Here is a 20,592-nt window from a genome sequence, read left to right as displayed (position 1 = left end):
CCACCCTTATCTCTAACGTTTAACGGTGGAAAACCGTGTCCACCACTGTTCCCACTTTTTAACGGTGGATTCGGTCAAATCCTCGATCCGGGAAATAGTCCATTTGAGAAGGATGGGGGATGTTTCGAGGGGGCTAGAGACTGTTTCCTTTTTCTCCCAGGACCAAAATTTTTGTTTTCATTACAATGTGTGAACAAATTAATAATTACTTTTGAGTTTATGGCGGTTTTGAACAAACCATCATGAATTCAGAAGTAAATATTCAATGTGCGATTATAAAAGGTGCCATTACATCCAGTGCAATTTACACATACCACTTAATTTGGAAAAATGAGTTATGAAGAGAGTTATAATCTATGCGTAGGAAGAGGTTGAGGGGGGATGTAGAAATTACGAACTAATTAATCAATAATGTAATGAAACTTTAGCCAATGCTGCCACATGTCCTGGAGTGTCATCATACAGTGCATCTTCTGGAAGCCCTCTTCACAAGATAGACATTGGCCCAAACACTGATGGATACGGACCCTGGCTCTCCTGTGATCTGGACTTCACAATGACAAACGATCTCTGCTTCCAGTTCTTGTCTTTCTCTCTGCAGGTAATCCAAACACTGCAATCTGAAAAGGCTATCTTGTTCTAAAAGTAATTAACGAAAAACGCAATTTGCATAATATTTTCGGCCTAAAAATTTAAATTCAGTCTTTATTTTTGAAAAACTAAGCAATTTTCAGAATTTTTGTGCAGTTCTGTAGGTTTGCAGTAGTCTGATGTACGCTGATTTTAGACAAATATGCATTTCAAGCGTCGAAATTTTGCGGTGCATATTTGTACAATAGTTTAACAAATTAATTCTACTGAAATTGGCTGCGTGAATTTGAGTATTGATTTTTGGAAGTAGTAATAGCGATGTATAATAAAGATCTCATAGGCTTTCTTTGCTATTCGAAGAATTTCAACTGTTTTTTATGTGCTTATGAAGACAACTTTTGAAGAAAAACTCAGGGACGTGATAAACCAATATTCTCTGAGATGCTGTGCCGCCGCTCAGCTCATAGGTTTTAAAAATCCAAAGGTTTTCATGAATTTCAAACTTTTCAGTGCATGACTCTCTCAAAGTTCTGAGATTGTCCACATTTACGGTTGAAAAGGGTGGTTTTTAATGCTTAGAGGGCTTTTTATATTGAAAACAATGGACGTTCAAATTGATTTTGTTATTTAATTTAATTGTGACAAACAGTTTTTTGACAAGTTGGCGCTAACTCCTACGCCAAAAATTTTCATTAAAAAATATTGGTGACTTCTCCAAATCTCAATCTTCTCAAAATTTTATTATAAGACGTTGCACATTGACTTTAAGGAACCAATGATTTCTGTTTAGAGCATCTCATTTTACAGATTTCGTTTTAGTTGCTTTTCACATAAAAATACAATCCAGATGAAACTATTGAACAAATTTTTATATTTTTACAGAATTATAGCATTAAGTTTCTTGTGTTGATTGGCTTCTGGATTTAACAACAGGCTTTTGATTCATATTTTTTATTTTTGTTAATTACAATTTTTTGACTGACAATTTTCGATATTAAAAAATTTTTTTATCAATGAATATAAGCAAAATTATTTTTTTCCTCATCGACAGCGTAGCGTTAGTTTCTCTGAATAGTTTTTAATTTTTAAGGTTTACAAAGTTGGAAAACTGGATTTGATTCACTAAGTTGAAGAACTGAGAGAACAAATCATAGTTCGCTCTTTGAAAAGTTTTGAGAAATCACGAATCTGAGGTATCTTGTTTAGGCTAGCGCGTCTGCAAGACTACAGCCCAGTGATAACTGGTCGTGACTATCATTTTTTTTTACACGGATTTGATTCTTACACATTTCATTATTTTCACTTTGCGCCTTTTGTTCTCGAGAGGTGCTAGCTTAACCTTGCTTTTCAAGGCGGTTCTTAGACATTCTCCTTGAGAAGCCCCTTAACATGCAAAAATTTGTGACATAAGCATGCATTTTAGCGTTTGTTAAGCAATGGTTCCTTATTACATCTTACATTTAACAGAAAAGATTTCCTCACCGACAAAAAATACTGTTTCATCTTGTTTCATAATAGAATTTTTGTTGTGTGTTCATCGTTATTTTTTGGCAGCTATCTTTGGTTCGAATACGGTTAACGGGACCTTCCTGGTTTCTAATCTTTTCATGTTGTTGAGGAATTTAATCTAGAGGACTTGATTTTAGTCAGAATAGTTAATGATCCGTCATTTTTCACAGCAGGAGCTGTTATTTTACCCGTTCCAAATGAAACCACTCGATTTGCTCACATTCTTTTTCGTTTCTGAGCTGTGATTCCGGAGTAGTATTCAAAGATTATCTGATTATAAAACAAAAGATATAAAATACAGCTGGCACAGTGTAGACGAGTTTTGTTGTGGTTGAGCGTACTAACTCAATAAACATATCGAATAGTACTTAAAGGCCATTTTAAGCATTAAAGGTAGAATAGCATGAAGAGCGAAAATTAATGCTACATTCTACTGAAGCCGTACGGATTTGTTCACTTTGTTCAATATTTAGCAACTATTATTAGTAAACAATCGCCATACATAAACTGAAACTCAAAATCGAACTATCTCAACCACCAGCAAAACAATACTACGACTTAACAATACTGCATCAGATTCTTTGCGATTGGATTGCAAATCAACCTGTTATTGATGCAGAATAATCAACAAAACTTCACATGACATCACATTTACATTGAAAAATGTTCACATTCTGTCGACATTTTTATTTACAACCAATCAACATTTGAATTTGACATATAAATCCACGTGACTAGCAGCATAAAAGGTGCTTTAAAAACTACCAAAAGTCAGTTGAAACTCGATAATTTTGTTATATTAAACTGACATACAGAGCGTATTTAAGCACACTTTGTTGAGCGGTAAATTACTTGTTATTGTGTCTTGTTTCTGTAGATCATATTAGTGATTGCACAGTATAAATTAACTTTGACCTGTTGAAAAGAGAATTAACTCTGATATTCTCAAAACTTTCTCCCTGAGGAACGAAGTTCCTGAGTGAGAGAAAATTTGTGCAAAGCATAAAGTCAGTTTCTCTGAGTGGCTTTAATGAAGGCTATTCTCGTTCAACATTGGTGTTATTGAAACTACTAGAGATACTTGCTAACTTTAAAGTTAGAAAATTTACTATTGTTGTTCAGTTACAATTACAGTATTTCTGACTTTTTTTGCAATCTTTATGACAGAAAGCTGAAACTTTGCCAAAACATAGCCAAAGTATAGGGCTAAACTTGTCGGTATTAAAATTCTCAATTTCGGTTTATAATTTGAGTTATTAACAAGAACTCAACAAAAAATTTTGATTGTTGCAATTTGAATTATTTTGTTATTCTGAGAGAAACAAGTTTGTTATACAGGAAAGCTGAGCAGTTAGTTATTGAGGCTAATTGAGCAACAAGTAATGCAATGGTAAGCTACAGTATAGCGCATAATACAGTTCACAAAAATTAACTGCAAAAGACAATATCCGGACAGATTTGAAACCGCTGAAACGAACTGGGCGGTGTAAAGTTTTCCTCGACTTTGATAGGAGAGCAGCCGTTACAAGTTTAGAAATTTTTGTTTAGTCAAATATTTAGCACGCAACCTAACAACCATTCACAAATAACGTGATTTAGGAACCCGACACGAAGACAGAGCAATGTCGTGATTACATCACAGTTGAGAATGCAGCAGGGACAAAAATAATAAACGAGTCCTGTGGCACCACCAATCCCCAGAGCTCAGTGTTCAATGTGGGAGAGAACAGGACTATCTTCAGATTCAGATCAGATCTCAATGTGTACTCCACTGGAATAAGTTTGTGGGTTTTCGATTGCTGTAAGTTCACTTTTCTCTTTCAATCAAATTGACGTTGTGGAAAATTGTGGATCTATTCCGTCCCTCCACTCCGCCTATTAGTCCCAACTTTAACTTAATAAGTTTTGTGGATCGGTATTTCATTAGCCCCCCCCCCCCCCCCAGCTTTGCAACTTCGTGTTCAGATAATGTATAGCCTTCCCACATCCCATCATGATAAACATACTATAATGGGGTGGGGGGCTATAACGGGAAAGATCCTATTACTTTTGCGCCTCCCATGCCATGTATGTGGTATTTGCATAAATAGCAACTTTACCAGGGGGGGGGGGGGGAGGGCAGCCAGATCCAAAAAATTGGCTTTCATAGCTTGCAGCGCTTAAATTTAACAAAATGACGTTTGCTGAATCATAATTACTCATTTTTTTGAAAATGCATAAATGTATAAATTTTTTGTGATACAGGCACCTCTTAAAACCAGGTTTTAGAATTATGCAAAACTTTGTGGGTTCATAACCATGCGACAGCAAAATATCTGGCTGTCCAATTAGAGTTTGTTTTCACACCCTTGCCCTAGTCCCAGGACAATTCAGCGCTGAATCATAACATTCCAATATTAACTCGAAAACTCAGTTCTAAATCAGTATATTTGCAGTCCATTTATAGGTTTTCATGAGCATGACAAATTCGGAAAATTTTTTTAGATCATGATATTGTACTTGACAGATTAAAACGACATCATAAAATAACATCACAATTAATTCAATCTTAATTTCAGACCAGTCACCTGAACAGATCTCAGGAGCAAATTTCTCAGTCTATGAGAACTCGGCAACGGGAACTGCAGTAAGGTCCTCGCATCCACTCGACACCCTGCCCAACCTGAACACATACCTGTCTCCCAAGTGGGGCATTGTGTCCCCAGTGAGTGGGATTCCGTTTGTAATGGGAACTGTGAACGCTGTTTCTGGTACCCTACTGGTATGTTTATCTATCTATAGCTGTGGATTCCCTAATCGAAGAAAAAGAAACCCGAAGGCTTGTAGTTTTGTGTGGTCATATATGACGAAACTAAATATAAATTTCGAATGCGGTAACTTCTGACTTTTTTGCCCGGTATAGTAACAACAATGAAAAAGTGCGCCAATCGGATTAAGTTGTCCTATTTCGGGATAATTTACAAAGTGGTTTCTGTCACTTTTTAATGAAGCCAAGAAGGGGCTCTTGATCTTCAGAGAGGTCCCAATTTTTGGTTTCTCTTCCCAAATTTTGCTATCTCTCTATGAATTTGGACCTCGAAACACTCTGAACTAGGCTTGATAGTTTTTTATGTTTATAGCTCATGGATGGGCTTTTCCATTTTTAATTTTGAGCACTTTTGAGTTTTTCCAAAGTTGTTCCGAGTTTAGCATAATGGAAGCTGGCAAGCTGGTATCTTTTCCGTTTGTGCCCCCAGCTTAGTGGGCGCATATTCATTCCGCCCCCCCCCCCCCGACGCACGTGCCATATTTTTACATTATGATTTACTATGTAATGGCACGTGATCTGTAACTGGGGGCGCATAACATACTGGGTTGGGGGGGGGGCACAAATGGAAAAGATCCGCAGGCTGATGTTTGGGGAAAATGGTCTTTGTTTATTTAAGGCATTATACAAATCCTTAAATGGTTTTCCTCCAAACTAATGTTGTTATCCAGATCAACAAAAAATAGAGTTGTCTGATCTACGCAGAATATTTCGGTCATTAAGTTAGGAGTACAGTATCATATTTTGACAGTCTTCTGTTATAATTTTCTGATAAATTTCTTCATTTTTTTTCTTTTAATCAAATTTTGCAGTTCTTCTCTCATTGCATTGAAAATCAGCTGATCATTTTTGTCTTTTGTTTCAGAAACAATTGATATCTATGTCATTTCTTAAGTGCTAAATGTTCTACTTAGTTAGCCACTCATGACTGTTGCTGTACATTCTTTCTGTTTTTTAGGTACGATTTTTTCTACACATATGTTAACAAAAAGCTGACAATTTATCATTGCTGCCTCACAACTTAGATGTTCGACGTTTTTTTTCGAACTTGTGTATCTCATGTTGGAATTAAAAATCTATTTTTGCGATTTCGTAAGCAGCGTTCAGTTTCGACCAGTGTTTAAAAACTCTCACTTCTTTGCTTTCATATTTAAAACTAGTCCCTTTGTAGTCAGAAATCTCAGAGAGCATTGAGTAGGGATCTGTGACAGCTATATGTAACACGCTCAGATCTATCTTAATACTCGAACAAATTGCGTCAATGCATGTTTTGCTACTCTTAGTTTCTCTAGTGTAGTGTTCATTCTCAATATATTTCAGATCGAAAGCCATCAAAACTCTTGCAAATGTTCTAAATGTTTTAAAATTGTTCGCTGACATTGAATGACCGGTACTGGGAAAATTCCGCTCTTTTGGCTGTGTGAATGTAGTATTACAGGTTAATGTCGATGGAATGATCTGATATAAGTCTTGGTTTAAGAGGAGATTTGATCGTTTGTATCCAAGTCTGCTGGTTGTCCTGCTCACCAACTTCGTCATCTTTGTTTTTAAAAACGATCATGCCATCCAGCGAAATATCAAAGACTGAAACCGTTTCCCCTTACATAAACCGGTTAAAATGGGGGTCTAGGAAATAAACCCCCACGGAAAAAAACCCACTTAACTTTAGATAGGAAATAAACCCCCACGGAAAATAACCCCCACGGAAATAAACCCCCATTTTAAAATCGAATTTCGGTCGTGACAATTTGTGATAGTTTCATATCAAGTCTCACGGGCCGCAGAGGCATGGCTATGGCCCGCGAGGCATGGCCAAACGTGCTAAATGCGCAGCTCTTTAATAGTAAAATGGGGGTTTATTTCCGTGGGGGTTTATTTCCGTAGGGGTTTATTTCCGTGGGGGTTTATTTCTGCGGGGGGTTTATTTCCGTGGGGGTTTATTTCCGCGACCGTTAAAACGGTATTGTTGTTCAACAAATTTTATTGAAGTCTTAAACATCGTGTTTCCTTACAAAAAATACAGTTACGAATTACGATTGCACGTTTATGGTCGCATACTATCAATCAGGCTTCGGTTCTTAGAAGTCATCATGATTATCGGTTCTCGTTTTCAGGTTGGCACCGAGACCCAATTGCTAGACTACGAACTGCAGAAAGAGTGGGTTATCCAAGTGGGAGTGTTCACAGCCTTCACTCCCTACAACGGGTACAAGTTGATCACAGTGAGGGTGTTGAATGTTGACGAGGCACCCTCCTTCTACAGAATGCCAACCACAATCACAATCAACGAAGACCTTCCCATAGGTTTGCAAGATCTCAGGACTTTTAAAAAGGAGACCGTGTATACTAAAAACGTTAGACGAAATTTCAGTTGAAGGAAGTGTATGTGATTTTGAACTGGACCAATATTGATTTAAGTTTTTTATTCTGAGGAGTTGAGTAAATAAAATCTGTTGTGATCATGATATTCATGACACGAGTAGCAACTTATGAATCACGCCAGATTTTCCTACATACATTGCCACATTTCAGAATAGGCGAAGAGCGTGTTTCAATCCAGGATACTATGTTGACTCTGCTAAAGTCAGTTTGAAATTTTCTAGAAACAGATTTAGAACAGCCGCGCTTCCTAATTATTGCCAGTAGTTTTTCAATGACTTCATGGGAGTAACGCAAAACTATAAATTGACACATGTTGGAACGATCCAGGAAGTTCTTGCTTCTTTATCTTATCAAGATCATAATTTTTGAATTTCTACCTAAGAACTTATAAGTTCGTATATATCTGGACGTTTTCTTGGCAAGGATATCACCAATATCTCATCAGCATTTGTCAAGTTTTAGTATGTTCTTATCAAGGTATTTCAAGATTCACCTCACTGGAAATCCATTTGTGTTGATACTTTCAGAATCGTTTATCTTCACATTGCGAGCGAGTGACCCAGATGCAGATGACACACAGGATGACCTTATATTCGAGATGGTGACCTCGACCTCTGACTTTGGAGTGACACAAAGTGGATACGTGTACACCAACATCACTCTCGACTACGAAACTGTCACTAGCCACGGGCCATTCAATTTCAAGTACGTTGTATACTTTCGCGAAGTTATTAATTGCTCTCAAACAAAGTTTGTAGCAATTATTTTAGTCTTGACGCTCTTTTTTATGCGATTTATTGTACTACCGATTTTTCGCCTGGCCTGCAATTATACTTTTTAATAGCCGCCCTCATCTTCTCAGCCGGCTATTATAGCGCTCCTTATTTTTACAATTCAAAGAATTTGAATTGTATTGGGGCGCTGTCTTTTTACGACTCGAAGAGGAGTATTGGAGAAGTCCTTTTTTTTTAAATCAATTTTATTGGAGTGATTTTTGAAGCGGGAAATGAAACGCGTGAAAAAATTTGGAGTGATTTTGGTGCTGAATAAAAGTGAAGAGCGGAGCGAAAAGAGAGTGGTTTTTGTTCATACCCCTATTTTTGAGAGAGCGAGAAATTGATGTGTGAAAAAAATTTGTCTAAGCGAGCGAAATTTTTTTGTTCACGTGCGGCATTTTGAAGCAGTTTTTTTCATTTGTTTTTGTTAAGAGGTTTGGTTATGATTTCGTTTTAATTTTAGGCTGGTTTCGGTAGTGGTTTGAAGGTCTCTGGAAATTCATATGAGTTTTATGATAATTCGGTGGCTTTTAATGTATTTTGCTGATTTTCGGGCTAATTTTTGCGTTTTTTTTGACGATTATTTTGTTTTACTGGCTCAAATGGGTATTGAAGAAACCCTTTCTACTTGAGCAATATTATGATAACAATTGGTTACAGTTAAGAATCATTTTTTTGTTTAGAATTATGACAAAAAAATGGCGAAAACTGGAACTTTTTTTCTTAATTTTTTGCAGTTTTTCGCTTTTTTTTTGTTTTTAGCTAAGTTTCTTTGCCTATTATGACCTGCCTATTGTTTTGCGATCATCTGGATACCCTATTGGCTGAAGGGAAATTTTCTTTGGATTTGTATGTTTTTTGAAATATTAAAAAAAAATTAGAAACTTTTTCCAGTTTTTCAGTGAAAGTTGTTTTTAAGAGCTTTTTTTCATAATTTAGCCTAAAGTATTTTTTTTCAAAATTTACATAAATGGTTTTTGTAGGTACTAGTTGGTTTGATGAAGTTATTTTGGCAGAGATAGTTTTTTTTCGGGATCTCATTTTATAACAAAATTTGATCAGATTTTTTATCATTATTTAACAGATTTGATTTTATTGTGTTTAGCTTTTTGTTTCATGACTTTGTATCAAGATAATCATAAATTAGTGAGGGCGCGTTTTGTTTGATGCGTAGTTGGATGGCGTTTAAATGGATTTTCACTTCGAGTCGTTTCCGGAATTCTTCCGGCTATGTTTTTTTTGAGATGCGTAGTTTGATGGCGTTTAAATGGATTTTCACTTCGAGTCGTTTCCGGAATTCTTCCGGCTATGAAGATCTGTTCACACATTTTCATGGTTTTTGAAGTCAAATTGGAGTAGTGATTTTGGTCACGCCGAAACAGGAAATGGAGCGAAAAAGCGAGTGGTTTTGCGGCGTGAATTTTTTTCGCTCTAATTTTAAAGTAGAGTGAGAAAACGGTGTTTCGGAGAACGGAAAACGGAAAACGGAGTAGAGTGAGAAAAATTCGGTTTCTCGATAGCGGTTTTTTGTTCACATGCGGCAATTTAACTCTGATTTTTACTGTTTTTTTTCAATTTTTGGATAGGATTTTCTCTAAATGGTTTTCCCAATCTATTCACAGCTCATTGTAGGCCTAGTTTTTTGTTTGAATTGAATTTTCATTTCTCAGTAGTGGTTTTTTTTGTTCACGTGCGGCATTTTGACATTGATTTTCTGTTTTTTCTTATTTTTTTTATCTGATTTTTTTTAAAATGGTTTTCTCAATTCACTCATATCCATTCTAGGTCTAGTTTTTTTGTTTAGTCAATGAAAATTTTTTGAATTATACGTCAAGACTTGTCCTGCTATGTTTTTTGCTTCGTCGAACAAAAAATGTTTCGCTTTACCTCATTTTGCCGCTTTTTCAACATTTTGGGTGAAATCTTTTTGACTTCTCTAGGCTAGTTTCTATCTTCTCTCATTCTGCTAAAAGTGATTTTGAACATCAGTTGCTCAGCAAAGCAATCCAAAATGAACAGAGTCAGTATAAAAAATTGAAGTCAGAAGTAGAAACGGGATAAACCCAAAAAGCCCAATTTTAGATGCCCGCTATTTGAACGTCGTTCCTATAAGTCTTAGTTACCATCTCTTATGCTTATTGGTATTGATAGTAGCCCCTGTAGCCTCTCTCTATGAAACAGAAGTATGTTCAACTACGAAATGCCATCAAAATAAGTTGGACTTAAAAAATTGTTTTTGTACAAAAATCTTTTTTTTTCGATATATTCTATTCTTTCAATCCCAATCATGCTTATTGGAATCAACGGCGGCTATTTTCCGGCAGTCTGCCGGGTATGTTGTGACTTTCTGTCTTTACAAAACTAAATAAACTGGCCTGAGGACATGAGGTGGCTGAGCAGCTCTCTTAGAGCCTCACGCTTTACTATTCTCTAAGGATTCGATTCAATAAAACTGTTCAGGAGACATAAATTCATGGTCCGGATAACAATTTTTGGAGGTTTTCGACCAAAACTGAGAAACTGAACAACTTCATGATCTGTTCAACAGAGTTTGCGACGTTGATGACAACGTCACTCTCTGCGATTCCTCCTTCTCCCTCACAATCAACATCCGCAATGTGAACGACAATCCACCCCAGCTCAGCTCTGCCTCCTACTCCGCTCTTGTGACGTCACTGGACGGGGTGGGCTCCGTGCTGACTGTGACCCCTCCAGTGAGTGCGACCGACGTGGACGCGGACGGGACTGCTGGGAACCAAGAGAGAGTCCAGTTCAGAATTATTGGCAGCGGTTGGAGCTAACTGTGTTTACTATCTATAATATTAAATCTGAATAATTTTGGGAAAATTTGGCCACAAGTCAAAATATTTGATCATAGTCATCGTCGGATTTAATTGACCTAAAATTCTTTCCATCCCTTCGAGATTCAGTCTTTGCATTTTTAAAAAAGTATTTTTCACTTTGAAGTCATCAATAACATATAATGAGTCGTTTAGTTTAAAGTTCAAAAAATTAACGTTTTCATGTTTTCTCAAAAATTTATATCCCTGTCACTTTTTTGCGCCCAAATAAGCAAAGATTTGGGCCGCAGTGAGAGGAATTTTCAGGAAAATGTTGCTCAAAACTTTCACACCATTCTCTCTCGCTTCTGAAACGTTTCAAATATGTAAGAATGCAGCTGCGATGTGTTAAAATCTCAGAACGGAGCTCCAATTTCTCTCATTTCTCAAACTCGTAGTTTTCTGCTATAAAATTGAACTTTGTATTTGGAATTTAGGCCTGATAGACATTGTGAGTATCGACCCAGAAGATGGTGCAGTGAGATTGTCGAGAGATTTGACTCTTTCTGACAAGGGGAAGGTGCTGGTAGTGGCCATTGTGGCTTATGACACCATGCCATGTCCTGAAGACACAGCAGACGCAATATCCACTTTCACTATCACGGTACGAACTAACCCTTAGGGCAAATCTTTAAAGAACACCTAGAACTATTAAGTAATTGTAAATATAGGAATCGAACGCAAAAACGAAAAATAAAAATAATGTCTAAATATAGGAATCGAATGGAAAAACAAATATAAAATCTATAATATATGTTATTTTTTGCTTGTTATGAAATCTTTTCTCAACAGTGAAAATCGTGTTCAAAACCTTTCTGTTTTAAATTTTTTATAACAGTGAAAATCGTGATTTTAGACGTTATTTTTTTTCGTTTTTGCGTTCGATTCCTATATTCACAATTACTCTATTATGATTTAGCGATGTAAAAATTTGTATATTATTTTATTTGCCAGAGTCAACTTGATCCGACATTTTTTTTAGAAAGCCAACAAATAAAAACTTTGCAACTTTCACTCTCATTGTATTAAATAATTGTGAAATAATTGTTGTGATAAACTTATTAAATAGATATGATATGTCGTGATGGATCATGGTTTGGCCTGTAAGAACTGGATAGCCTTCAATTAGAGGGATTTTAGAGACAAGCGAAGATTATCATTGCAGTCTCTGAATGTACTATTTCGTTGGAGCCAGTTCAGTACACAAAACCCTATATTCCTGGGACTACAGAGCAAAGGCACCATATATTCAAAAGTCTTTCACCCTACCCGGATTGTCGTTCAACCCCAAAGCCAGAAATCAACTGAAGGTACTGCAAAATTTGCTTGTGCGTGGTTGTCTTGAGAAGAGACGGAAACTTATTATCTGGCACGACGTTATAAGCAATTCGTTGTCTGCCCACAAGAGCAATAATTACGCTCCCTGTTCAATCGAGTTCTTGTGTCAGATTCTAAAAATCTTTAAGGACAATATCGCAGCTGTCCTGTACTTTAAAAGATTTGGTCTTCGAAACGTATACAAGCAGTTGTCTGAGACGGGAATTACCATTATTGACGTTCGAAAAAGACTCATATCCAAACGAAAACAGAAAAATCCAAAATACGTTTAAAAGCTAGGTTTAGTTCATCCTCCAACAAGCCTAGAATCTCGTCTGGTAAAAACCATTGTATAACGACTTCGAAAACTGCAAACACCAGAAAAAATTTCCAAAAAACAACGAGCGCCCAGAACTATATTCTCGAAGAAACAGCGAGACAAAATCAAGAAAGCAAACTCTCAATCAACCTCAGTGATTGAGAAAACAGACTAAAGACCCATCTAAGAGACATTTTTGCTTCTTTCCTAGCCTTGACGGTGGGGTTTAATTATCACGCTGGCGAGGTTGGGCAGAGAAGCAGGTATGTCTTTTGCCGAGTCAATTAAATGCAAATCCTGTCAAAAAGGAATTGCGGCTGATGAACATGTGTTTCATTGCGTGTCGTGCAATAAAACTATGCATCTTAATGAAAAATGCGCAGGTTTGTCTAAAACTGCAATAGCTGCAATAAAAGAAATAGGAGCAAATCTGTTACTGTTCTGCAATCAATTTGTAGCCACAAGTAGGAAAGAACTCGTCCTGAGTTCAATTGTAAAAGAAACAGCTTCACTAGATCTCCGCAATGAGTATGCCGACTTGAAAAACGCGATCCAGGATATCAGAGAATCTGTTGAGAAGGTTGCAGAAAAAGCGACGACGGATAGTGGAGGAAGGCAAGAAGAATTAAAAGGTCTCACGAGTTGTGTAAAAGATTTGAAAAAACCTTCGCTCAACCAAGTGGCCGCAATGCCGACGTCAACAGTAGCTTCACACACTACAGATACAGTTGGAATTAGACTTCGTGGTGTCCATGAGTCGTCTTCAGGTGACGCATTGCAGAGAGAGTTAGAAGATTTGGAAGAGGTCCGCAAGGTCTTTCTTCACTTGAATGTTAATTGCACAGTTATTGGGCTAAAGCGCTTCGGAAGGAGAGATACATCAAAACCTGGGAACTGTCGAACGCTGATTGTAAACGTTTCAAATCAAGAAGATAAACGTATAATTCTTCTCTCTGCGAGAAAAATGGAAGACTACGACAAACGAATCTTCCTGGACCGTGAGCTTACATAGGAGGAACTTGCTGTTGAGAATGCTGCCCTGAAAAAGCGTCGAGAAATGATCGGAGAAGGAGCAGAACCAAGAAATCTGCGAATTCGAAATTTAAAGCTCCAACAAAAAATTGGCGAAGATTGGGCAACTATACCAAACGAAACCCACTGACTAGACGGCTATGTCCCGACAACAGATCTCAAACTTCTAAACTTCAATGTCAGAAGTATTTTTAAGACTGATAGAAGAATGAGTCTGTCTAATGTTTTATGTTCACTTGACTATAATTTTATTTTTTGACTGAAACTTGGCTGACACATATTGTACCGACTAAAGCTCTCTTTATACCTGATTTCACTGTTTTTCGATGTGACAGAGACGCAAGATCTGGAAACACTCGACACGGTGGGATACTTATAGGTGTGAGAGAATCTGAAAACCTTAAAGCTGGACTTCTACTTGTTAACAATTTTTCTGTTGATTGCCTTGTCATTGAGCTACAGATTGTAAGCGATGCCGGATACAAGCATGCTATCATTCTTTGCTGCTTGTACAACCCACCAAAAGACTGTCCATGTCGTTGGCACGAATCGAGCTTCTGTAACCTCCTACAACATCTAGTCAGCCTTCAGTCTACAAAAGATGCAGCTGGTGTTATACTTGTTGGCGACATAAACTTGAAGTTTGTAAACTGGCTTTCGTATCATTCTCATGATTTGTACGACAATACTATTCTGGACAGATTGATTGAACTTAACTTCCAGCAGTTTGTCATCACCAGTAATGGCAAAAGTCTTGATGTTGTTCTATGTAACAATCCTGTACTAATTAATGATGTCGGTTTTGACTTTGCAACAACTGGGAAATACGAAATTGATGGAAAATTGCTTCCCGATCAAATTGCTGTTTACTCAAACTTAAATCTGCAAGTTGCTACTTACAAAAGACCAGTTCCGCCCAGACGAAATCTTGACTTTTCAATTTTTTCTCTCTCCAAAGTCGACTGGAATTGTCTGAATAGCGCCATAATGCTCGAACCATTTCAACCATTCTGCTTCAGCAATGTTGAAGTCCTGATTGAAACCTGGTACAAATGGCTCTACGATATCTTCGAACGAAATGTACCACGTAAAACCAAACATCGTCGAAATCTTCCACCATGGGCTTCCCCGTCTTCATCCCATCTGATCAAGTGCTGCAAAACCATGAGACGAAATCTGCGGAAACGAAGGTCATTAGCCAGCACTATAAAACTCAAAAAATTATAGAAAACCTTAAAGCAGCAGCTCTCTGAAGAACAACGAGCGTTTGAAACGAAAGTCTTTTCTGGTAGGAAGTTTTCTGAAATACAAAAGTATCTGAAAGCAATTAGGAGGAATGACGGTTGGCCATCAAACATGAAGTGGGGGAACAACCTTGCAGAATGTCCTTAGGAAATGGCTGAGCTGTTAAATAAATATTTTCAGAGCGTTTTCTCTCCTGGAACTCCACAAAATAATGTTAACTACCTGCAACCGCTTCAAATTGATTGTATCAGCACCGTAAAAGTTACAGAAGAGAAGATAAAACTAATTTTGGAGAGTTTGTGCATTAGTAAATCAGCAGGCTCTGATGGTATTTCCCCGCAGGTTCTTAAAAATCTCAGCCCTTCTCTAACCTCGTCTATCTTCCTTTTGATCAAAACTTGTTGCAACAAGCGACTGTTTCCTTCTGTTTGGAAATGTGCAGATGTAACCGCAAATCATAAAATTGGCAGTAAGAATAACGTTGAAAATGACCGCCCTATCAGCTTGCTGTGCGTTATTTCGAAGGTTTTTGAAAAACTCATCTACGACGTCATTGACTTGCGAATAAGGAAGGAAGAAATTGCAACCCGAACAATTCGGTTTCACCCCCAAACGATCTGCCATCTCGCAAATGATTTCCTTTCTGTCCCAAGTTTACGACAACTTCTCCGTGGAAGAAAACGAAATTCATAGTAAATCATTCGATGTTACTTCTCAGGTTGAGCAGCTTTGGAATTGGCGTTGGACTACTTGAGCTCAAACGAAGCTACCTAACTGACAGATATCAACGTGTTAAAATCAATAACGTAGTTTCCCAAAAATTGAAAGTTACAAGCGGAGTTCCACAGGGATCTCGTTTGGGGCCCCTGTTTTTCTTAGCCTATGTGGATGGACTACTAGAACAGACTACGTCTCCAACGTTTGCATATGCCGACGACATCAAGCTTGTGTGTACAAACTTGAGGGACACACAGCAGGATATCTGCTGTATTGAAAACTGGTGTATTGAAAGTGACATGAAATTAAATTCTGACAAAGTAACAGAACTGGAGATTTTTAAAGGCGAACACCAACTAGTAGTAAACGATCAGATTGTCCAGAAAGTACGGTCTCAGAAGGACCTTGGAATCATTGTAACGGAAAATCTCTCCTGGAACGACCACGCAGAGGAGAGGTGTAAGAAAGCTACTGGTGCATTCTTCCAAATTAAGAAAAACCTAAGCTTGAAAACCAGTCAGTTCGTAAAACTAAGTGCCTACTGCGGGTATGTCATGCCCATTCTCTCATATGGAAGTGAAGTCCTTCTTCTAAACAATGCTGCTACGAAAATGATTGAATCTGTACAAAGAAGAGCAACAGCGTGGATAATTTCCGACTTTAAAAGTAGCTACAAAAAGCGATTAGAGACTCTAAAGATTCTACCGGTGTCCTTTTATTTCGAGATGCATGATCTACTACTCCTCTCTTCCATTGTTACGGGAAAAGTAGATATCAACTGGCAGAAGTACATATCGTTCTCAGATTCGCGAACCAGGTCGTCTACCAGAACTCTCAAAATTAATGCAAATGAAAATCTCAAGACTCGGCAAAAGGCGGACTTTTGGTATAGGGCATCAACCCTTGCAAACCTGCTTAGTACCAGTATTGACTTATTTCACGACACAGAAACTCTGAAAACCCGACTATCAGACATCTACTGGGAATTTTTTCTGGAATACTACAACGAACTGACTTCTTGCACTTGGTATATCAGATGTGGATGTCCTATTGGTACTTGTTCTGTACAGAAACGACTTAAAACTACTCAAATTGTGACTGATTGAATTGATATGGATCTAAAGAACCCCTGAGTTTACTCTAAAGTCTAAATTATTATTATTATTATTACTATTATTATTATTATTATTATTATTATTATTATTATTTTTATTATTATTATTATTATTATTATTATTATTATTATTATTATTATTATCATTATTATTATTATTATTATTATTATTATTATTATTATTATTATTATTATTATTATTATTATATTAAAAGTTTATATTGAAATGTGTTTGTGCCCATTTGATCGAAAAATAGCGCGAGTCTTTTTTTTCACTCGATGCCTGTTTTCGAATCAAGCATTTTTTCGATTTTCTCATGAATACTTTTGCAACAACAAATTGCTGATTCAACATTTTTATGAATCACTATACCGCATAAATTTACGGACAATTCTCTAAAAGCAAGACTCAAGGGTCAGAACGACCCCTCGACAAGCACTCGTAAATTCCCAACAACAACAACAACAATACCAGCTTAAAACTTATTTTTGGGCCGATTGCGAAATCCAGCATGTCCAAGTTTTGCAAAACTTTTTTATCAATTAGGGCAGATATTTTATTTGAAATTTTTCGCATTTTAGTCCTAACAAAATTTCCCGTATTTTGTATTTCGGTAAAAGTGATTTTCCCTAATCTAGTCCTTTGGATATTCCTCAAAATTGTAAATCTTTTCTCACAGATCGGAGACGGCAGTCTGTACGCTCCTACTTGTTCAATATCCTCGGATTCTTTAATCTTTGACGAGACACAAGTCGCCTTTTCAACCTTCGTAGCCGACTTGGCAGCTGTGTTCGACTGTACTGATGAGGACGGTGACTTACTCACCTTCACTATCATCACTGGAAATGGACTGTTTGAAGTGGAAGTCATTGATGCACAGTGAGTTTTTGTCACAATTTTCTTTGTCATCCCGTACCTACGGTTCAGTGACAATCAGTACTGATTCAGAACATTCTCAGAGAGTTTTTAATTTTTAGTACTGATTCAGACGGATTTCAGAACCAACTGTAAATAGATTTCTGAATTTCTCTGAATCAGAGAAAAATTCAGAAGACATATTCAATATTTTTCTGAATCAGAAAATAATTCAGAATCAATTGCTGAATTAGCTCTGAATCAGACAAATTCAGTGCATAATGTGACCTGAATTTATACTCTGACTCAGTACTGAACTTGCCTTAGAGTTAGGTACGGGTACTGCCATGGTAACGTTTTCATCGATACTATCTAAAGCTCTTATCAAATTGTGGCTATATATATCCCGATTAACAAGATATGCAGCCCGCTTACCCGCGGTTCGGGTTTTGACGCCGGTTTGTCAATGTGGGCAAAAGAGCCGCTTAAATTTGAAAAACAGTACTGTGAAAATTTTGCAGTATAAAGAAACATCTTTGTGAACATACATAATGAAGAGAGATACATAAATGTAATATAAATATAAAATCTCCCGTGTTGAGATTTCGATTTAAACGACGGCGATGGGCCGAGTAAAACCATTAATAACGTGTACAGAAGTAGAAAGTCTTATGAAAACCTACGCAAAATTGAAAAAAAAAAATTCAAAATTGAAATTTAAAGCTTTAGAATATTCCCTTTCCTCCAATTCTGATGAGAATGGACTTTTCAGAGAACTGCACTGGAAAGCAGCGACTGCTTTTGACTTCGACGCTCTCTTCTCCAGTGCCTTCTTCACATTCGAAGTGTCAGATGGTGCCTGCACCTCAGGAACAGACTGTCCCATAGTGTCTCTCACCATGATCGTAAGCCACCCCACACTTCAGACCCACTCGGGTCGAGGTCTCAACAGAAAATAATCCAAAAAATGTACTTAACTGCGGCGGAAAAAATTCACCGCATTTCTTACAAAATTTAAGAGCATTCACCGCATTTCTTACAAAATTTAAGAGCATTCACCGCATTTCTTGCAAAATTTAAGAGCATTCACCGCATTTCTTACAAAATTTAAGAGCATTCACCGCATTTCTTACAAAATTTAAGAGCATTCACCGCAAATCTTACAAAATTTAAGAGCATTCACCGCATTTCTTGCAAAATTTGAGAGCATTCACCGCATTTCTTACAAAATTTAAGAGCATTCACCGCATTTCTTACAAAATTTAAGAGCATTCACCGCGTTTCTTACAAAATTTAAGAGCATTCACCGCATTTCTTGCAAAATTTAAGAGCATTCACCGCATTTCTTACAAAATTTAAGAGCATTCACCGCATTTCTTACAAAATTTAAGAGCATTCACCGCATTTCTTACAAAATTTAAGAGCATTCACCGCGTTTCTTACAAAATTTAAGAGCATTCACCGCATTTCTTGCAAAATTTAAGAGCATTCACCGCATTTCTTACAAAATTTAAGAGCATTCACCGCATTTCTTACAAAATTTAAGAGCATTCACCGCATTTCTTACAAAATTTAAGAGCATTCACCGCATTTCTTACAAAATTTAAGAGCATTCACCGCATTTCTTACAAAATTTAAGAGCATTCACCGCATTTCTTACAAAATTTAAGAGCATTCACCGCATTTCTTGCAAAATTTAAGAGCATTCACCGCATTTCTTACAAAATTTAAGAGCATTCACCGCATTTCTTACAAAATTTAAGAGCATTCACCGCATTTCTTACAAAATTTAAGAGCATTCACCGCATTTCTTACAAAATTTAAGAGCATTCACCGCATTTCTTACAAAATTTAAGAGCATTCACCGCATTTCTTGCAAAATTTAAGAGCATTCACCGTATTTCTTACAAAATTTAAGAGCATTCACCGCATTTTTTAAAAAATTTAAGAGCATTCACCGCATTTCTTGCAAAATTTAAGAGCATTCACCGCATTTCTTACAAAATTAAAGAGCATTCACCGCATTTCTTGCGAAATTTAAGAGCATTCAACGCATTTCTCTCAAAACTTAAGAGCATTCACCGCATTTCTTACAAAATTTAAGAGCATTTACCGCAAATCTTACAAAATTTAAGAGCATTCAACGCATTTCTTACAAAATTTAAGAGCATTCACCGCATTTCTTACAAAATTTAAGAGCATTCACCGCATTTCTTACAAAATTTAAGAGCATTCACCGCATTTCTTACAAAATTTAAGAGCATTCACCTCATTTCTTACAAAATTTAAGAGCATTCACCGCATTTCTTACAAAATTTAAGAGCATTCACCGCATTTCTTACAAAATTTAAGAGCATTCACCGCATTTCTTACAAAATTTAAGAGCATTCACCGCATTTCTTGCAAAATTTAAGAGCATTCACCGCATTTCTTACAAAATTTAAGAGCATTCACCGCATTTCTTACAAAATTTAAGAGCATTCACCGCATTTCTTACAAAATTTAAGAGCATTCACCGCATTTCTTACAAAATTAAAGGGCATTGACCGCATTTCTCGCGAAATTTAAGAGCATTCAACGCATTTCTCTCAAAACTTAAGAGCATTCACCGCATTTCTTACAAAATTTAAGAGCATTTACCGCAAATCTTACAAAATTTAAGAGCATTCAACGCATTTCTTACAAAATTTAAGAGCATTCACCGCATTTCTTACAAAATTTAAGAGCATTCACCGCATTTCTTACAAAATTTAAGAGCATTCACCGCATTTCTTACAAAATTTAAGAGCATTCACCGCATTTCTTACAAAATTTAAGAGCATTCACCGCATTTCTTACAAAATTTAAGAGCATTCACCGCATTTCTTACAAAATTTAAGAGCATTCACCGCATTTCTTGCAAAATTTAAGAGCATTCACCGCATTTCTTACAAAATCTAAGAGCATTCACCGCATTTCTTACAAAATTTAAGAGCATTCACCGCATTTCTTACATTTTAAGCAATTTTTAGCCTTGACACCTCGACCTGAGCAAACCAAAAATTTCTCTTCCCTGGTTAGATTCATTACAGACAGTTGTCCAGGGTTT

General features: G+C 36.7%; 1 protein-coding gene across 2 annotated transcripts in view; it reads left to right on the top strand.

Annotated features, from left to right (window-relative positions):
• The window catches only part of LOC142352298 (protocadherin Fat 4-like), a 103,732-nt gene that overhangs the window by 42,892 nt on the left and 40,248 nt on the right, over positions 1 to 20,592 (top strand). For both annotated transcript variants that reach the window (XM_075404825.1, XM_075404824.1), the window contains exons 26-34: positions 429 to 601; positions 3,700 to 3,901; positions 4,659 to 4,861; positions 7,021 to 7,210; positions 7,816 to 7,993; positions 10,613 to 10,854; positions 11,342 to 11,508; positions 17,329 to 17,528; positions 18,277 to 18,409. In XM_075404825.1, the coding sequence (XP_075260940.1) occupies positions 429 to 601; positions 3,700 to 3,901; positions 4,659 to 4,861; positions 7,021 to 7,210; positions 7,816 to 7,993; positions 10,613 to 10,854; positions 11,342 to 11,508; positions 17,329 to 17,528; positions 18,277 to 18,409 (1,688 nt within the window). The remainder of the gene's footprint in view (positions 1 to 428; positions 602 to 3,699; positions 3,902 to 4,658; positions 4,862 to 7,020; positions 7,211 to 7,815; positions 7,994 to 10,612; positions 10,855 to 11,341; positions 11,509 to 17,328; positions 17,529 to 18,276; positions 18,410 to 20,592) is intronic.

Source organism: Convolutriloba macropyga, chromosome 13, assembly GCF_964194025.1.
Source record: "Convolutriloba macropyga chromosome 13, txConMacr16.3, whole genome shotgun sequence".
NCBI lineage: Eukaryota > Metazoa > Xenacoelomorpha > Acoela > Convolutidae > Convolutriloba > Convolutriloba macropyga.
This window is presented reverse-complemented; position numbering and strand designations above follow the sequence as displayed.